General features: G+C 39.1%; 1 protein-coding gene across 3 annotated transcripts in view; it reads right to left on the bottom strand.

Moving 5' to 3' along the window:
* LOC102216658 (disks large homolog 5) overlaps positions 1-16,706 on the bottom strand; it is a 43,357-nt gene extending 26,651 nt beyond the window's left edge. For 2 of the 3 annotated variants that reach the window (XM_023327288.1, XM_023327289.1), the window contains exons 1-4: positions 15,959-16,706; positions 1,696-1,764; positions 618-792; positions 46-189 (exon numbers count right to left, since the gene is read on the bottom strand). In XM_023327288.1, coding sequence (XP_023183056.1) covers positions 46-189; positions 618-792; positions 1,696-1,764; positions 15,959-16,262 — 692 coding nt within the window. In that variant the 5' untranslated portion in view covers positions 16,263-16,706. The remainder of the gene's footprint in view (positions 1-45; positions 190-617; positions 793-1,695; positions 1,765-15,958) is intronic. The other variant, XM_023327290.1, reaches the window with a different exon arrangement.
* Between the last annotated feature and the right edge of the window lie 4,182 nt (positions 16,707-20,888).

Raw genomic sequence — 20,888 nt, 5'->3', positions numbered from 1 at the left:
TATTAATGTGGAGATGAAAACAGGTGTTACTGGAGGGATGCTTACTGGTAGAAGTCGGCTTCCTTCACGGCCTCCTCACACCTCTTCAGTGTTTTGGTATGCTGGTTCTGAAGAGACTGTAGGTCTCCCATGGCCCTCATGCACTGGCTTTTCAGGCGCTCGTAGTCATGGCTGGCTTTGGGATTTGGCCTATAAAAGAAAAGCAGCAAGCAGTCAGAATTCTACCCCATATTGTTTAATAGCTCTAAAAGATGTGAAAAGGCTGAGATTTTCATTGTACTGAAGAATTTAATAAGAGGAAATGTCTCTAGCAAACAAAAAAAAAGATATGTAAGCAATGATCTCTTCTATAGCATATTGAAAAGCCTAAAGACTAAAGCTCATTCAGCTCAAGGACAAATACTCAGTGTTTGTAGAGTCAACATTATTCCAAAGTGCAGAGAATTAGCAGATGAAAAGACAGCAGAAAGAACTGATGACACTGTAATCCCAGTGACTTTGCCTTCCTGGATAAACAAACGTTACTGATCAAGCTATGCTGCTCCCAGGAACATATCACAAGTAAAAAAAAAAATACCTTAAATGTCCAAGAACAACGTTTCAGTCCAGGTTTGTACCTGCAGTCATCGAAGGTGGTCCCAGGCGATGCCAACGCCAGACGCTTCCGAAGCTCATCCCGCTCCCTGGTCACCTGGCGGAGCTGCAGGAGGATGGTGTCCAGGTTGTCGCCGGCGTGACGGTTGTCGTTAACGGCTGGGGGAGGGGAGGACGCTTCACCGTTTACAGGGGAACCTGTAACAATGAGCCCATTAGAGTCACTTATGACACACAGCAAAACTATTGAGCATATTAACTGATTGAGTAACAAATGGCTATGAGAAATATTGAATATTGTGATAATTTCAAATATGTAACTTTTACTACACAGCCTGTCTTTTCCCAACTTTCATGATCAGAATTTCTGTTCTGATCATGAAAGTTACATTTTGTTTAACTCAAAATTTTTAAATACTAGAAAAATGATGAAAGTAAGAAAGACGAGACAAGTTTAGGATGATCCACTCTATCTAGTAACACAGTATTAAGATTATTATTAAATGGTTTATTTGAGCACTTCTATCAACAAACAACTGACAGAAAGAACTGAAATTTGGATTTTATTTATTGGAGCCATTTTTTTCAGTTTTAACTCTAATAAAATTCTTCAGGCCACTACATAGATTGTAGTACTTTTCCACTTCAGTAAAGCATTTATGCTTAATTATTGCAAATCTTTGTTGAGTAGTCAGATCAGGAAGATAATTTCAGAGTCACATTCAGGATTGCTTTCTTCAAAAGAACACCCCCGGCAGGAAGTCTGGGGATTATGTGCATCTTTGAGTCAACTTTTGAATCTTTCTTGGGTTTATGTAACAGCTGAGTCACTTGGACCTCTGTCAGAAACAGGGAGAGGCAGACATGGCAAGCCTCCTTAGAAAATAGGGAAGAATTGGTAGAGTGTTTTTTGCACACATTGTGGGCTTTAAAAGGACAAATAAATCCAACTTCCTGTCCTTTAAATCAGGCATTTATAAACACATTCCTTCATTTTCCTGGATATACTTCAGCATTGTTTTGGCCCATTTTGGATTCCAATCTCACCCACCCACTCTTATACAAAAATGTGCAGCAGAAGTCTTTCATTATTATACATACCAACGCTACTGAGAGAACTGCTGCTTTCCGAGTCTGATGGCATGGTGGACAGGACGCTGTAGGTGGAACCTGCCAGGACAGGACAGCCATTCAGACGCACAGCATGAACAGAATGATAAACCCATAGTACAGTGTGCTGAGAAATTAATAATATATACTCAGCTCTTTATTTAATGCACAGTCGTGTGATAAATATGGAGCCGTGTTTGTACTTCACTTCTTCTCACTGGCTCTATATTAATTCAACTACAGTAAATTGAATTAATCAATTTTTCTTTCAGCAGCCAAGTTAGAAATCTGACTTTTATACTTGTTATATCCTATGCATTGCATTTAATAAACTTTCGCCAGATCAATGGAGAACTTGATAGAATTTTTCTGTTTGTTTTGAGAGATCAGATCCAAGCTGAGTTTGAGGTGTGCTTTTTGAACTTCCAGGCCGGTTTCTGTGGGCCTCCTCAGATTGTTACAGAATAATAACACGAAGAACAGATGTGTGCAAGATGTACTATATTTTAATGGTGCATCTTGAGCAAAAGCATACCACATATGTTTTATGGAACCGTCGGGAAACTGTGTCATCCTGTGAAAACAGGGCACAGCGTGGCCAGCTTGGCTCTGAAATGCTCCACTGCCAACACTGCAGTCAAAAACCCAGAGAAGCTCAACCGAATGCAGGCATTACAAACTACGCTTCATGTAAATCCAGGTGGAAACAAAGACACACACCAATTCATATAATCTGGACATTTTTTATTCTAACCACAATAATCTTGTGGTTAGCTCAGAATCCAGGAACTTGATTGTGTATAAAAAATAAAAATCGGGATTTAAAAGAGAGCTGAAATGGTGGCCAGCCTCATCAGTGGCAGTGAAGTCGCAGTTTGACAGCAGCAGTTCTTGACTTCTACTTCTGCCCTTGCTTCCCACTGGCTTTAGCTGCAGCTCTCCTGTGTGACGAGGCCAAGCCTAATTAACTATGAGCTCTGTGTGACTGAGCCACTCCATCTTAGGGCTGGCAGACGGAGGAAAGGAGAGGAGAAACACAAAGTGGGCATGGGCAAGTAGAGGATGGATGAAAAGAGATAGCCTAAGTAAGTCACAGAAAAGATAAGGAAGAAGTGTATATTGGAGAGGGGGGGAGGGCGGGGAAAGAGAGAAGCAAAGCGCAAAGGCTTTTAATATGTTCTGACATTCCCCGTCTGACGCTCAACCCTCCTGCTCTGCAAAATGCTTCCAGCACACAGCTTTGATTGCATATTGTTCCACCAGACATGATGAGAAGTGCTGTGGAGTTGCACAGCAGTAACTCTCTACAATCAGCACATCGATGCAAAAAGCGGTTCCTTTTTGCTTGTTGCTTTTCAATGTCTTTGGTGGCTTTCCAATGCAATATTTGACTTCTTGAACCCAGTATGTGACTGACGATGTCTCACAAAAACAGACGGGAGCCACTGCGAGGCATTATGTCAGCTTAGTTGCAGGATAAATCTTTTCATAATATCCTAGAGGCAAACTCAGTGAAGCTCTGATACAAAGAAGAAAAAAAAAACAAGAGTATTTGAGGGCAACCTTATGGCAAAGTTATGAGGACAGATATTGCATGGACAGAAACACCCTCAGATGATAAAATTCACTCAGTAGTTGCATGCATCTCATTCCTCTTTTTTTAAGACTGCCACATTTGTTTTTCAGTTCAAAATTTTTAGACAGATTGATCCTGTTTTCTTACTTTTTATTCTAAGGACCAAAACAGACTAAATATACTACAGGCTATTGAACACAGACAAAATACTAACTACCCTAACCTAACCTACGTGCAACTAACCTACAACTTGATCATGATGACTAGAGTAGTATGTCGACTGACTTTTCTTTAAAAGCATTCTTTATTTTCTTTAACTTTTTTAACTAAATACTAAAACTCTATTTTTATGGTAAAATCACTAAAAAGCTACAACCAAGTTGTTGCAGTACCAGAACCCAAAAAATGTTTTCCAAAAGAAGAAAGTATATATTTTTGTTGTTACTAAATACTTGGTTAGCGTTTCTACTATGATACTTTGCTTTCCTTGAGAGTCGTACTCTTCACTAAACAGGTCAATTTTTTTATTCATTTCCAGTTCACACATATTTTTTGAAATTCTAAACAAACATGTTTTTTTTATTATTATTATTTGCAAATGTGTAGCTAAGGCTTTAATTTGTTGTTTTTTTTACTGTCATGCTGGAGGTAGCATCTCTAGCATTTAGTTTAATAACATCTTTACATATTATTAAGTGCACTCTTTTTATATTTTTTGTGATAAAAGTTAAGAAAAAAAACAAAGAAAATAAATTTTATCAAATAGAAAAAAATTTCAACAGATAGCACCAAACTAAATTCACCAAGAAATGAGGATATAAGATTATTTCCATTTATTCATCTTAGCATATTTCTCCAACTTTTACCAGATTTTCATGATGAAGAAAAAAAAAAAGTCTGAGTCAGATCTCTGGCTGATCTACTGGTGCACCTCTAAACATCACCTTCCTTTATGTTTCGCTGTGTGATTTGAAAAGGCAAGCTACGGTACTTGGATAAATCTCTGTAATCTACTAAAGCCACTCACCAAATAGCATACAGCTATAACTCCTACGCATGCAGCAGTTCTGGGACAATCTTTGGAAATACACAACACGCTTTCTCTGCAAGGACGGATGTGTGCACCACAATTTCTATAATGAGATTAAAATCCCCGGCTGATAATTCAACCCAGCATGCAGTACGGAGGGACTCAGAGTGGCAAAGATGACTCAGTGGCGAGAGGCCTTTTTTATTATCGATACCAATTAGCACCAGCCACAAACTGTGAGGCTGATCATTTGTAAACACATTCACTGTATCAATAAAATGGAGCTCCCTTATTGAACCATAGATCTGATCTCCACAGTGGGAGAAGGTACCAGTCTAACAGTAAGACGAAAGAAAAAGGACTGGAGGAATTCTATTAAATAGCAAAGTAAAATGTCACTGCCAAAAGTCATCGTATATTTTAACAGGAGCAGTTACATGTTACAACACACTAGCATCTTAGGTGGGAATTATTCCAGTGGAAGTCCTGAGGCAATGGCAACAAAGGCCCTTTCGCTGTCATCTAAATAGGTCAGGGGAGTGCTTGCTCCACCGATGAGGTTCCACTTCCCCCATTACTCCGTCTGCTTCCCCTCGCAGTCACACCGTGTACTACGCTACCAACAGTTGCTTCAGACAACCAGATTATATTCTTCAGCTCATAAACCAAGTCGACACACGTTGCCATGGAGAAAGTGGATGAGAGGAAAACTGACTTTGCTATGTGCTGAAAAGAAGGACACACACAACATGCAAAGTGTGGCTCCAACCTTTCGCAGCTGGGTTACACTAAATTCATTTTTAAGTCTGCCCCTACCAAAAAGATAACTAAAAAATTACAACAAAAATATCAGCTCTTCAAAATTTGTGTATTTTAAAAAAGAAAAAGTTTGATTTATTTTATTAAAGCTTATAGTATGAACACAAATTTATCTGGAAAACTCCAGGTTTTATTTTAAAGCAAAACCTGAAGAGAGAAAAAAAAATCTTATATTTCATTTCAATCCACATAAACTTAAAGAGCAATAAATATCAGGCTATTCAAAAGTTAGCAGTGTCTGCACTGCGCAACACAAACTCAGTGTGAAAAATAATATTCTATTCACTTACCTGTGATTCAATGAAAAAATATTTTGTAGTATAATCCCTGGAACAAGTTAGTACTTTATTTGCCATCTAGAAATGTATTTACTAGGAACAGTGGCCAACCTGGTTAGTATTGTTGGATTGCTGTGAGCGTCTGTCAAAAGAGATATTAAAAGATATTTGTAAAAGAGATATTACAGTACAGTTTATACAATTGTTCATAAGGCAACATAGCCTTATCTTTCTGTCAGTGAGCCACAATGAGTCTACATATCCCTCAACTCTAGTTTCCCCAGCTTCACACTCTTTAAACTATAGAGGAGCAAATACAACAAACTAATGCTGCTGAAAACTACCGACTGATTTTACTGCCTATTTATGTGTAGCTAAAGGATGTGGCAGTATTAAGCCAGAAAGCAGAAAGATCGTCTTCATAATGTTGACAGCTAAACCCTGACAGGGGCTCTATGCACTGTACGGATGATGTGGTTTAAATAAGAGACATTTCAGTCCCACAAATGTTTTGCAATACCGTTTCTTATTCCTCAACTTGTCGCATTTACAAAGATTGAGCACCAACCCAGCAGCAGAACTCCTTTATACCTCATTTTCAATCTATATTCTATGTATATCACTTTCCGCAACATTTAAGGCTAGGCAATAGAAAGCTATGTACACTCCATATCTTAAACTTAGTAGATTTATAGACTGAAACAAGCTATTTTTCACACAATTCCCTTCAAGGCTTGAATGATGTCTGTTTTGCACGTGTTCCCAGGGTCTAGGAAGGATGGCGGCTCAGAGGGTGGGGGTTTAACTTGCTGTGTTACTGATATAACTCTGAGTCAGATCAGAGCTAGTCACACGGATGAAAAAATGCGTTTTGTAAAGGAGGGCTTGTTATAAAGAAGAGTGAGCTCTGTGCATTTTCAAACTTTTTCAGAACTGTTTGCTGCTTTTTCTTCTTTGCAAATTAACAGTAGTTCTGCCAGTTTACATGACAAATATATAGAGATGATATTTGTCAAGTCTTTCAAAAAAAATCCCATCTAATAGGTGCTTTTTTAGATAATGAATTGAACAGACCTCATGCAATATTAATGTTTAAGACATTAATTTATAAACTGACCCCATCTTAAATGTTGGCACAATTTTCTCCCTGACCTGTCTGCTGTGTTCTGTGGTTTGATTACTAATGTTCTCTAACAAAATCTCTGAAGCCTTCAAAGAACAGCTGTGTTCAGAAAGAGATTAAATTGCACACAGGTGGATTCCGTTTAGTAGTTGCACTGGAATTTGTGTAGAGATTATATTAAAGGACATAGTAAATGCACACAACCTTTTTATTTTTTTTATTTTATTTGTTAAAAATGTTAACCATGTACCCCTTTTCCTTTACCTTCACAATTATGCCATTACTTTGTGTTGCTCTATGATTGAAAAAAGAAAACATCAGAATGAATTTAGGCTTGTAGAAACATGACGACAATGTGCAAAAACATTGTTGAGATTTGGGTGAGATCTCTGGAGGCAAGATCTCACCCAAAACTCCTGGATGAACAAACTGAGTGATGACAGCTTAGTTGTAAAGGAGGACCTCATGTGATACTAATGTTTTGTGTGCAAGATAATTAGTTTTAATTTCCACTGTGTTCAAATGAGGTGGTTTAGGTCAGCAAATGTTTTCTTAGCAATATAGTAAAAAGTTTTTATATTAGCATGCTTTAAGTTAAAATAACTTTCATTCTAAGAGCAAAAGGCATAAACATGGCAATGGCTTTCATATGTAATCACATCAATCCATTGTCTATACCTGCTTATCCTACGAGAAGGTAGCAGTGTGTGTGTGTGTGTTTGGTGGGGGGCAAGGAGGATGAGGATAGAGGTAGGGGGTGGTTTGGGTCTGATGATCATTGTATGAGGGGCGGGGTGTGCAAGAAACAGATTGCCAGTTCCAAACAGGGCGACAGAGAAACAAACAGAACAAATAACCGAGCACACAAGCACACTAATTAAGCTGCCAGTAGTACCTGAAGAGAACCCATGCATGCACAACATGCAATCTTCATGAAGAAAGACCTCAGGGCCAGGACCTTCTTGCTGTGAGGCAACTCACACAATGCTATCATAAAAAAACATATTTGAAAACGCTGGTCAAAATTCATTGACACAGACAGCAACACTGGTTCAAAAAAAGGTTCAAATCGTCACTATGTAACTTAAAAATTGTTAAGTAATTTCATACATTCTTTACTGTGTACTGGTACTTTACTGTAAACTGTGAGTGGGTCTGATTTCTGGGATGGTAGCAACACCGCAGACCAGAATTCTGGGCATGGAGCCAGTGAAACCTTACAGACAGAGTGAAAGATTGATCATCTGCCTTCGAGAGTTTGTGCTTGGCCAAAAAACAATGACCACTATATGATGACTCTATGAGACAGGAATACTTCCAGGCTGGCTACATGCTCCCTGCCTCACACCTCAGTGCTCATCATAGCATGGTAAATCCCACACATCTTTTTTTATATAGAGGTCCAACTCTGGCCTCTGGTGCATCTCAAAATAATATCTGTTCCACTATTGACTGAAAATCAAGACTGCCATGAACAGCTTGAACCCTAGACGTGTTTGGATCTCTGCAAGTCATTTGGGACACAGAGAAAAGTTTAGTCCAGTGAACCTGTCACAGCCCCTATGCAGCACTGGAATCCTAAAAAAAAGCACATCGGTGCCATCCAGACCAACCTATTATCTCTATGCAAAGAGGCCTAGCTCAGCATAAACGAGGCATAATTTCCTACTGAACAGCTTGCCTCCTCCTGGGGTCAGAAATAAAAGGGTGAAAGATGTCTGCAACATGTCCTCCAAACGCTGGGTAACATGCTGCAGCTAGGACATACACAAGGCAAAACAGAGCCGGAGCAAAAACAAAATAACTGCTGAAATGTTATAAATCTTTACGATATTCCAGTCATGTTTAATTACAGATTTAGAAAAGACTTCGTGGGTTTCACTTAAAAGAGCATAACATGAAATGGCAATAACTAAAAAAGATCATGATGAAAAGGGCATAATTACTACTCAGAAACAATGCTCCAGATGTGAAAAATAAATGTTCAGAATTTAGCATCAGATTATGTGGAGGGAAAAAAAGATCTGGATTGCTTTAGAAAATGGGTGTTCAAAAATCTTGATCATTTATAATTCCGTGCACATACTTTCTTTATACCAATCAGATGGAGCCTAAAGACACAGACAGTGGTTGATTCTGATTTGCAGCGATAGTAAGGCACATATCAGGGGACAGAGCAGATGAGAGGATAGGTTTTTACTTATCACAAATTAATTTGCAATCATAGTGCTAAATCTAAATATATTGGGAAACCAGAATTAGAAAACAAAGATTTTATTAAAAATATTACTTATTAAAAATGTCAGCAGTGTGTCTTTTGCCAATAACCCTGACTTGATAAAGAGGACAAACATGTAATGCGAATTTGGGTGTCATCACTGGGAACATTTTGTTTAAGAGCTTTAGCAAAGCGAACCATTACTGCAGTAAAACTGGGTCGGTCTCTCCTTTGTTCAGTGGAAAAGAACTGCATGTGATTTCCTTCATCTGCATTAAATTAAAGTAAGGACTCCAATGGAGAGGTGAAAGCCAGGTTTCTTCTACTAAACACAACCTGTTTTCACAACCGATAACTCTTAGGTTGTCTTAAAGCTGATTTGAGCCAGCAGACTCTGAGACTGGCTGGCTGTTTTGACACAAGTACTTCAAAAATCAGTCAGAGCATTAAAAATATGGTCATATTGTGTGTGCACACATGAAAGGGTATTCATGTTTTATTTTACCATCCACAGCCATCTGTTTTCATTATTCAGAGGAGGAAAGTGTTGTGGTTTGTGCAGGAATTGAGGTTACAGATCAGAGGGTTTTCTTTAAACGGGCAATGAAAAAGGCTCAAAGCATTTGAATTTTATTTCAGCATTTTTTGGACTGAATATGTGAAGAGCGTGGTAAACACAAGGAAAATTGACAAGAAGCAAGCCAACATCAGTTGGAATAATAGAAAGTGCAACTGAAATGGAGAATGTTTTAAAATAAGTACATTTTTTTACTTTGTTCAACATAAAAATGTGAATAAATATGGCTTTTCCTACTCTATAAATGCTGAAGCATTGACTGTGAAGCCAGCTTTGACTTTAAACATTCTAAATAACTTGTTACATGGAGTTTGCAACTCAATGCTGATGAAAGGTTACAGTGTCAAACTGACAATTGGTGTCATTTACAGCAACACCAAAGACGCAATATATGGTAAGCTATTACAGTTGAAGCAAGATATTTAAATACATTCTGTAAAATGGCAAGGATACATTTCCCCCCTCACTGTCTGACATCAAATCAGATTAATGTTTTACTGTTTTAGGCAAGCTCATATTACCAGAATCTATTCGCTTAATGGAAGTATAATACATCAGAAAAAATCCTTAGTCCATTTTACTTTCATCAAAGTAAAAATTGTAAATGCCAGCTCTCAGAATCTGGTATGACTTAGCACAGTTGTTTTGTGCATCCTGCCACAAACTTTCACGATAGTTTGCTGGACTTCCGTCGCATTACATCTGACAGTACTGGTGCAATTATGTCAGATCTGTAGATTGGCTCGCTCACACACACCTTTCCAGAACTCCTAACTTTTTTTTTATCTGGCTGAGATCAGGGCTTTGAGATAACCATGCCAAAAAATTGATTCCAATGTCTCTCAAAGTCACTTTGTAACTATTTTGACAGTAAAATTAGGACGATTGTCTATTTGAAAGACTCATTCGCACACAGGTTTTTAGGTTTCTGACCGACGTCTTGAGATGCCGTTTCAATATTAATAAAATATGTTCTGTCTTCATCAGGCCATGCATTCGTGAAGCGCAGCAGTTCATCCAGCATCAAAACACTCCCCCAATATGGTGCAGCTATCACGAGGAGTGATAGAAAGAGTTTTAAGTTGTAAGCTTTTCCTACTTCCTCTAAATGTAACAACGGTCATTATGGCTAAAAGATTCACTTTTAGTCTTGAACAAAGTTGTCTGAGGACTTTTCCACTGAAATTAAGTTCTTCCTGTTGCCCCAGAGCAAATTTGTAAGCTGTAATTGGTTCTTAATGCTGCTTTTGAGTAAAGCTTTCTTCATGTGCGAGCAGTCTTTCAGTCCAGATAGGTTCGAGACTTGTTTCCCTGCTGATAGCATTCGTCTCCTATCAGATTCTTGATCTCAAGAACTGGAGTTCAACTGTGTAAAGTCTAAAAATTTAAAAATGCAGATAAGCCTAAAATTAGATAATAATTTGAGTGGGAAAGTTAGTAAAAGTAATAAGGCCATCCTCAAGCAAGTAACCATCTAAATATATTCTAACAGCTGGCAAACTGATGGGTTCCTCTGTGTGTTCACAACACTGCTCTGAGGTGATGAAGTCAGAGGAAGGTACAAAGAGCAATGAAGAGTAAGAAAGTAGGGTGACAAGGTAAGTGGCGGCGTGCGTCACAGAATGACAGCTACTGACGCAAACTCGGACTGACAGAGAAAGTAAAGCCAGGTCGAGCTCTTGGGAGGTATTTAAAAGCCTTGCTGGTGACAAAGAGCACCACGGTCATAATTCATTTTGTCTGGAAAGAGTGGTTTATAGGACAGAATTTCATTGACATAGAGGACAGCAACCCTCCTCCTATAACACAGAAACACTGCCCCATGTCCTGGGTTGCTGTACACAGAGCAAGCTGCTGACTGTGCACTTTGGGGGCTGGTGAACTTCTCAACAAAAGCCCTGTTGTCTCAGTCTCTCTTGCTCCCTCTGCCTATCACCCGCCTCTGTCTCACTGGCAAAACCTTTTAGCGTGCAAAGAAATATAGCTACTCGCTGGGATAAAGAGTCTTGGTGAGTCGTGGTAATAGCTTGGAGGAACAAAGCCTATGAGTCCTAAAAAGCACTTGGGAGGGAAAAAGGAAGATCAGAAGTCCCAAAAATGAGAAAACAAGTCAAGAAAGCAAAATAAGCAGACTAGATGACCAATATAAACTAGGGCATAATTAACTAAATAAATGAGATGTTGGTTTCAAAGTTTATGTACAAGTGCATTTGTAACCAGATCCCTGGAATCACCTTTTCCAACCGTCTTCCTATGAATATATGATGCTGCAACCATCATGTTGTTACAGTGAGGAGGGTGTGTTCAGAGTGATATATGCAGTGTCACTCTGATATCACGTTTAGCATGGAAGTAGGGAAAAAAAATCAATTTTGGTCTCATCAGACCAAAAGTTTACTGTGTCTCTGTTGTTGTGTCCTTGGACAAGACTCTTCACTCACCTTGCCTTTTGGCAGTGGTCAGAAGGGCCAATGGCGCAATATAGCTGCCTCATTTCTATCAATCTGTCATAGGGGAGCTGTAGCTACAATCCAGTAGCTTGCCATCATCAGCAATCGAGTGTGTACATGAATGGAAATAACGGATTTCATGTAAAGCGTCTTTAATACTCTTCTTGCTTAGCCTGTCAATTTAGGTAGACAACTATGACCAAAATACACTGATGTTCATAGTTGTAAAGTTGCAAAATGTGAAAATGTGTTACCGCTCTATGGATATAAATATGTAGTGTGCAGAAATCAGCACACTAGCAAGGGAATGAATAGAGCCTAATTGCTGGTGTTTACATTTGTAAAAATGTATTTAGATAAATCTGAGAACATAGAGACTGCTTTCTCTTGTTGAAAAGCAGGGTCAATACACATCATTCATGCTCAATATTTAGCAGAAATCTTTTGCAACACGAAAGCTGCAGTGTTTAGGTACACAAATGTAAAAACAGTGCCTAAATAATCCTCTACAGAAAACATGAAGCAGTTTGCCATCTTTGCCACTAATAATTTACAGCTTGTGGGCGCTAATCAGTGCGTATTAATGTGTGCACCTGCATCATTTTCCTTTGGCAGAACGACGTGTCTTTGGATGATTTTGTACATGCGTGTCTTTGGAGGCTTTGCTGGCATAGGCGGCAAAGTAGAGAACAAGAGCAGGCAGGCAGCATGAGACGAGGACATGCTGAGAGCAGGTTGCTATCAGCAAGACACATCACATTCAGAATACCTCTCCTCTTCTCTCACACCCTGCCTTGTTCACAGACACACAACCACTCTGAGGATTTCATCCCCAATGATCCCTTTCTACCAGCTTCTCTGCCTGAAGGTACACAACTTGTCTTCAGGCTCTTATAAGACAATGCTAAAACATTAATTAGATCACCCTCACCATTCTCTCAAAATGACAACAACAAAAAATCTAATTAATGAAGACCATAACTGTGAAAAGAGTAAGCCAGAAATGCAGCAACTAATACAGATGACTGCAAATGAATTAAAAAGCGTGTCTCGCAGAGAAAGTTTAATCCCAGAGTGAGGAGAGCTGGCTATAATCCTCTGTTGAATAACCACAGACTGACAAGTCAGACCCACTAGTTGTGCTTTCTTTCTCCAAATACAACACATGTCACCTCCAAGGCCTGGTGCTTTAGAATAAAAAGGTGTGTGCTAAAGGGAAGCCCAAATCCACACTGCTGAGTGTTATTCTCCAGCAGCAACACTCAATACAAGGAAGTAATAAAGCTTAAGGAAGCATTAGTGATCCTGTCAGCAAAGCAGCAAGAAACCAACTCAGCACAAGTTGCAAAGGTCTACTTTCAACCAATATACTAAGGCCAACTTTGCACCACTGAACAATAGATGTAGTACTCCCAGGATAAGGCTGCTATGTTATGATTTGAAGCACGGCCTGCAAGGTTGCTTTTTTCGTGTGAAACACTGTATGTGTCTTCATCTCCTCCAAACTTCTGGATCTTAAGGCTCATCCTGAATTCAAGCCTCAGGGCCATGATGCTAGTTGCGAGCGAGCCACTGACTGGCTTTAGTCACTGGGACAAAAGCAAAACTAGACATGACTTTTACACTTGATTTCCCTTTGTCTCTGTGAAACAGCAACCAAAACCAGTGAAGTGAAGGCAGTAGCTGCGAAGAGAGGAAACAAATCAAATGGCCACACTGGCTCTTAGTCCTTCAAATAATACGCTCATTGATAGACTGGACAAGTGGGGTGGGTCAATGCTGATCTCGTTCAGATCCAACAATGGCTGACCAGGACTACTTTGTGTAATTCAGCACTTAAAAATCTGCTAAATACAAAGATCACATCTTGGGTCCATCAAGGCTCAATTTTCAGGCCATTCAGATCATAGAGTACTATAACTCTCTCCTAAGCATCAGAGGTGTAATGATACAGGTAATCAGTGTATAAAGTAGAGGCTTTTTAGTTCAGCATGCACATGAACCAAAAAAATACAGTGATGTTTTAAACCAGACCACATTCAGAATTGCCAAAAACAAACCCTCCTCCCCAGCCAGATCAGTACTGGGAACTTTTTGAAATGCCAGAAGGCAGCACTGGAGAAGGCCTTCAGCACTATAGCAATAAAAGCCTAAATCTACCGGAATAGGCCAGATGCCAGTTGAAGGCTGTTCAAAAAGGCTCCAGAAACAATCAAGCACAGCTGGGTATAAGATATAAGCAGAAAAGGAATTTATGATATCTCATCACTGGCTGGTATAGTTTATAGAAACATCTACAAACTAGAGATCCCTGGGTCACAGCAGCAATTATCCCCCAAGGTGGTGAAAAATTACCAAAAGAAGATCAGATGGGACCTCAAGATCCAAAAGGAAAAAAGGTAATGGCCAACAAACCAGATTTTGTGATTATTGACATTATTTATCAATGTGGTCATTCCAAATGATGGAAACATCTGGAAAAAGTAACAGGTAGAACTGTAGAAATACAGTTTCTCCAGTTTCTGAAGAAAAAAGCCCCCAGGCCCCTTTCTAGGGGAGCCGAAGAGGCTCTTTGTAGGGGAAGAGCTAGAAAGAGCCTGGCTAATGACGGCAGCTGTAGTGCAGGTCATTGGAGCCCTCGGTGCAGTTACACCCACACTGGAAAAATGGCTGCAACAGATACCTGGAGAAACATCTGACATCTCAGTCTAGAACAGTACAGTTCAAGAAACACTGTGAAAATCCTGGGCTTCTGGTAGAAAACTGGAGCTTGTGATGAAGAACTATCCTCCCTACCCAGGAAACAGAGGCGAGAGAGAGATGGAGAGCTAGAGTTTTTGTTTTTCTTGACTGAACCCCGAATTAAAAAAAAACTATACTTTCCTAAATTCCTAAAATTAGGAATTTACACACCAGACAAGAAGTTTGTTATGGTATTGGAATCAGACCCAAATATCAGATCACAGCAAAATTACCACATGCTTTCTAGTTTCAGTAGTTTAGATCTTTAGATTATTGTAATAGTCTCCTTAAAGCTCTCGGTACAAGAAAAAAAGGTGTATATCAGACATTCAAAATGCTGTAATCAAAGTCAACAACATGAAAATTAATCCTTTCACACCTAATTAGAGCAATGGCTTAAGGTTTGCAAATTCTACATTTAAAAGGGTTAGGGTTATTGATCTAAATGGTATTGGACTGCTGAACTTTTAGAGTTGCCTGTCAGGACTGAACCATCTAAATCTTTTCGATCACCAGAGAATCATTCACTCAGAAACAATCAGCTCAACAAGGAGAGGCTGATTTTAGCTTCTCGGCTTATCAGCTCTAGAACTATCAGAAAACCTGATATGTGAACCTGATACTCACTGCTGAATCCTTCAGACTGGGGCTAAAAACATTACAAAATATACTAGCTATCCCATTAAAGGGGACATATTGATCTATTAGTTAATTTTTTAGCATGTCTAAGCAATATTTGTGCTTAAATTTGAACGTTGCCGTTTATTTCTCAATGCTACTTTTTCTGTTATATCAAATCCAGTTCTTGCTTTTTATTTCTCTTAAACATATTGTGGACCTTGAATATTTATGGTCCCATACAGATAAACCCTGCTTTCCAATAAGAATTAAAAATATGAATGCACCATCATCACAGTTGTTCAGCAGTTTGGTCTGCAACAAATGCATGGGTAGGCTGCATGCACACAGTCATGTATAGGTTGATATGGACTTAACATGTCAGCAGCACATCTGTTGCCATGGAAACAACAAAACTATAATGCCAGCTCATGACAAACTAGCGTTTGTGGTGGATTATAGCAAAAATCGTTTGCATCTAAACAAAGCTACAATGGGAGTGATGATCTCCACGTCGGGATGTTTCTGTTTTGGCAATTTGCTGAAGTCCTGACTTTCTGCTGCACTCTACTGATTTTAAAAGCCAGTCAATGTTTTAGCAACACTTCCACACGAATGTGTGCAGTAACATTTCCATGCTTCCAAAATCAAAAGATTTTAAGTAGTTTTGAGCTGATGGTAAAACCAAGCTTCACGTCTTGCACGTTTTCTTGCAGCAGACCACCCAGATTGCACTCATTGCAAGGTCTATGCCACGACTGGGATTTCATTTCTGGATTCAATCAGCAGGCTTTTTATGAGAAGTTGGGGTCTGGGCTCTTACCAGTGGAGTGGTCCACGGGTCCACCGCCGTTGTTGCTGAACAGGGCAATGTACAGGTCAGGGTATGCCTTCTCCAGGGCCACACACAGGTCGAGGAAATGGTCGCTCTCCTTGTTCATCAGCATCTTCAAAAGGTGATCGACTTTCTCGGCGCTGGACGAGCAGTTCTGGTCCAGTTCGAACCTGTCCAATTGACTCAAAGTACCCGAGACTATCAGCAGCTCGATCACTCGGTCCGCATCTGTTATGGACTCCAGTAAGTTCTGGTGGCACTGGTCTAGCAACTCTTTGTGCTTTGGCTCCATTGCTATCTGCCGTAGTTCCGTAGCTTTCCCAGCTAACCCCAGACGGCCAAGTGGATGTTGGGATCCTCACTGATCAAAAGTACCGAACGATTACCGAACTGAACTTACCGCTGCTCGCAGAAGTTCGTCGGAACCACCACGGCATTAGGTTGCACGGGAAATCGATTTTTATAGCATATTGAAAAAGGCACAAGAAGCCATATTTGTTGCCCAAGGCTGTTGACTGCACTAAACAGCGATACATGTTTCCATCTTCCTAACGTGGAGCAGTTCCGGTCGTTTTTTGCTTCCCCCTCACGTACTCGTCAACTGAACGCATTTTCCTCTCCTTCCGGACCATTTCAGGCTCCTTTCGCCAACTCAGCTGCTGGGAAAACTCACTTAACTCCGCCGCTGATCCTCAGTTACACTGTACCCTCCGCCATGTCTGAGCAACTCAGCAGCTGCTGCCCACTGTCAATCAACGCTCCGTACGTTTACCATAAAAGGTAAAGAGGGCGGCGTGCCACAGAAAAGACGCCCTTTTCTTCAATGGGCGTACACGTTCCTCTAGTATAGGTCTAAAATCCCAGATGGATGAACCGAGAACGGAGATGAATGTTATCCAGAAAAATGAAACGTGTGTTCGTTACATTAAAAACGAGTAATCCTCAACGTAAGTTAATCTACCATAATTTAACAAAAAAACTTTTAACTGGCACGGTACGACAGTGATTCTCATTTCTTATAACTTCACCAAGCGCCACCATTTCACCATGTGTTTTAAAATTGTTGGACAGCAGAAATTTAACTTTGGCACATGTAATTGATAGAAGGACCTTATGTGTCACTCTGTGACAACTTCTTTAACTACTCAAAATGTCATATAAAACACAAGTATTTGTACACAAAGTCTTAAAACTTTAAAAAGTTTTAATACTTCTTCTTAAAACAAGAAGTATTAATTCTTGTTTTTCTTCTATACTTTATAAATTAAAAGTTGCAGTCAATATGTATGCTAGTTTGGCTATCTGCAGGGGGCTTCTTATACTTGTTGGCAATTGTATTCCTGAAACAAATATTCCTTACTAAGTGTGGCAGGTGGTCTCTCCTTTATCTTCCACACATCGACTATCAGTGTTTTTAACAAGACACAAGTCTACATACTAGGGATGATTTACCGGTACATGGAGTTAAACTTTTAGCATGACATTCTTTGTGTATGTTAAACAATGATGGAAATGACATTTCTTTGTCCATAAGGCCGTCCATGATTTCAGTCTGAGCCTCACAAAAGCAAATAATAAATAATCTGAAAGTAAAACTTATCAAAACACAAGCTTCATTCAGTATTGCAGCTGTCCTACTAAACAGTACATAATAATTGCATATTTATATTTTCAATCAGAAATACAGCAAGCACTTGCTCATGCTGAAAGTAACAATCCCAACAATGCTAAGTTGTTGGAGTCAGTTGGAGTTTACTACCATTAGGCACAAGAAGACTCATTTTCATTGTAATATTTTTACCTAAAATAACAATGAACAAAATGGGTTGCACAGTGGCACTATTGGTAGCACTGTTGCGTTGCAGTATGAAGGTCCTGGGCTCAAATCCCCGTTAGGTTTCTGCATGGAGTTTGCTTGTTCTCCCTGTCCATGTGTGGGTTCTTTCCAGGTATTCCTCCCAATTTAATCATGAGTTATCCTGAACATAATGAAGCACTGACCTTTTTTTGTGTTTGAATGGGATATCATGAATTATTTATTTGCTTTTTGCCAAATTTTGATGGTAACTTTGGCATGATCGATGATCTTGCAAATTTGCAATCCAGCCCAGACATTTTATTTGAAGAAACACCAGAAGAAAAGGTCACATTTGAGCGTGTGAAATCTATTTGCAGTCAGTTGCCCTGTCACATTTCAATCCTAGAAAAATAGGGCTCTGTTTCCCTGAGGAGCTGCATGCTGCTCTAGCTGGGACGTGAATGCAGTTTAATTAAACTCAAGAGTCTCTACTTTCGGCCTGTAAATTTATCACATAAAGCCTGCATTTTGTTTATTGTGTTAAAACAAGGCTAACATATTTGTGCATTTGTCCAGGGGGTTTCAGTCGTAGTTAGCGGTATAAATTACTGAAACAATAAAAAATTTAATCAAGAGGACTGCATCAAATCAGCTGTCTGACCACACTAAATATTTTATTTAGTGAAAAATGTCATTGCAATGATAAAAATTGGAGGATTTATTTATTCCTTGCATAACGCCGCTGCTGTAGTCACAGGCTTATGCACCTTCTGAGCTGCAGCCAATTTCATAGAGTGCTCTGTCTCCATGAAGGGATAAAATATAAGAAGGCTGCACATTGTTTATTAACAACCAAACCATATATGGGGATGACAAATGAAATGTGTATTTGAGGAGGATTTGTGCAACACAGTGTAATGACAATGGATGCGCCCTGCTTCCCAAACTGCAGCTGAACAGAGATTGTTGGCACAGGGGCAGGCGACTGCAGGCATACCTCTCAAACCGTGACCTTATTCATGCATGCAGTGAATCTCATTGTGACATCTGCAACTCGCTCCCCTCCTCCCCTCTCCGTCTCTTTGCCCTGATGGCTACATCGCTTGTGCAACCATGTGCCTTCCATTTGGATGAAAAATTAATTACATTTCATTCATATCAAAGGGAAGCAAGTCCCCTCTCTGACACACATTGGACAATTGTGTCTGTATCTCTTTTCTGAGGACGCTGATGTGAATGGAGGGCGGCCTGATGGTTTTTATCTCGAGGGTATGAATGTGTTTATTATTTAGACGACTAAAGTGGTGTTTCAAACTGTCTGACTATTCACTGAAATATTGTTTCAAAGATTTGTTTGTGAGTAATTCTAGAACAGTTGAGATAATAGCCTTATCTTTTGCTGAAGAGACTGTCAGCAAGTATATCCATCACTTATGGCCTTAAAGGAAAAAAAAAAAAATCCCTGCATTTTATAGATTTTTTTTTCATCGTAAGCTTGAGTAGAGATTCAGCTAAAGCTGTCAGAGCTAAGGGTGGCAAAACAATTACTGCAGTGTTCGCTCATTTTTCACACTCTTTTACTCACTGCATCACAGGAATGTATCTGTTTTATTCAAATCCTGCCAGAAAGCAGAGCATGATGGAGCTTCCAATATGTTGAGTGTTCACAGCAAATAACAAAAAAGTAAGCTCTGAACAAAGGGGATGAGTTTATTTATGCCACTTGATTCAAGATAATAGAATATTTTACAGCGACCACCATTCAGTAAATCATGACACTTTTAATACAAAGTTGACATTATTCAAAATGTCTATGTTATGACAACTTGACATTAACCAAGAAATCATGATCTGACATAAATTTGTTATAAAAGTATTACTGATTAAACTTTAAAAATTATGTAGCTTTATGTTATTAAAGCTAAAGTTTAATCAGTAATACCTTTATAACAAATTTATGTCAGATCATGATTTCTTGGTTAATGTAAAGTTGTCATAACAAAGACATTTTGAATAAGGTCAACTTTGTACTAAAAGTGTCATGATTTACCGAATGACACTTTATGACAACAGTCATAAATATTCATGAAGACTTACTCATGTTCATGACAGGTGTTATGTCATGTTTATGACGGTGTCATAACAGTCTTATTCACAACCTGTCAAATAAAGTGTTACCCTTTTCAAGTGATCCCTACCATTTTCTGTCAGATTCTGGTTCTGGACTCTGGCTAAACTGTTGCACAACCTTAATTTTCCACTCAGAAAGTAGTTTCAGGTTGTTGGAGACATTCCTCTGAGATTTTGGAACCATTCTCTCCTTACCACATAACTGCTGTTCATTGGGTAGTTTTTTCATTAGTGTGAATGCTGTAGGCATGTACACTCTTGAATTCCTCCACTTTTTTCCATACACTTTTCTCCACTTAACTTCTGCATACTTTGTGCTATTCAGCCATTCTGCTTTACCATATTCTGTTCATTCAGGACATTACAGCTATGTCTTTTGGTATTGATATCTTCTATAATTTATGAAATATTTAGCTTTTTGTGATCATCTTCATTTTCCATCGAAATGAGTGGAAAATCCCATAATTTCTGAAAGATTCTGCTAAAAACCTTGCACTCTTTCACAGATAACTATCTACTCTTACTTGGAAGGATGGCTACAATACAAAAACTGGTCTTCTGATCTTCTAGGTGGAAGGCACAATATTTGTCAAAGGCTAATTTAAATGATGGGCTGTGGACTACACCAAATATTTATACGACAGGGTAACTTGGTGGACAAACTGTCAAACCTCTATTTCTGACTGATTTCAAATTCCATAAATCCATAAATACAGCCTGAGAACAACAGGCTTTATTTCTGGCTTTATTTCTGTTTATTTCTGTTTTCCACACAACTGTGTGGAAAATGTTGCTTTGTTCAAACTTTTAGATTATTAACAACCTCAGTAGCCTTCTAATTTTGAAATCCACCAAGCACTTTTTTCCCCCAATTTATTTTACTGATGTGCTCTAAAATCACTCTTCCATGTTGGCTTTGTTCAATGTCCCAAAGCCTTTTACAGCTGCTATCAGTTCCACAAACCCCCTCCTGCAGATCCCCAACTCCAC

The sequence above is a fragment of the Xiphophorus maculatus genome, chromosome 22, assembly GCF_002775205.1.
Source record: "Xiphophorus maculatus strain JP 163 A chromosome 22, X_maculatus-5.0-male, whole genome shotgun sequence".
Classification (NCBI taxonomy): Eukaryota; Metazoa; Chordata; class Actinopteri; order Cyprinodontiformes; family Poeciliidae; genus Xiphophorus; species Xiphophorus maculatus.
The sequence above is the reverse complement of the archived record's forward strand: the minus strand, read 5'-3'. Positions and strand labels throughout refer to the sequence as shown.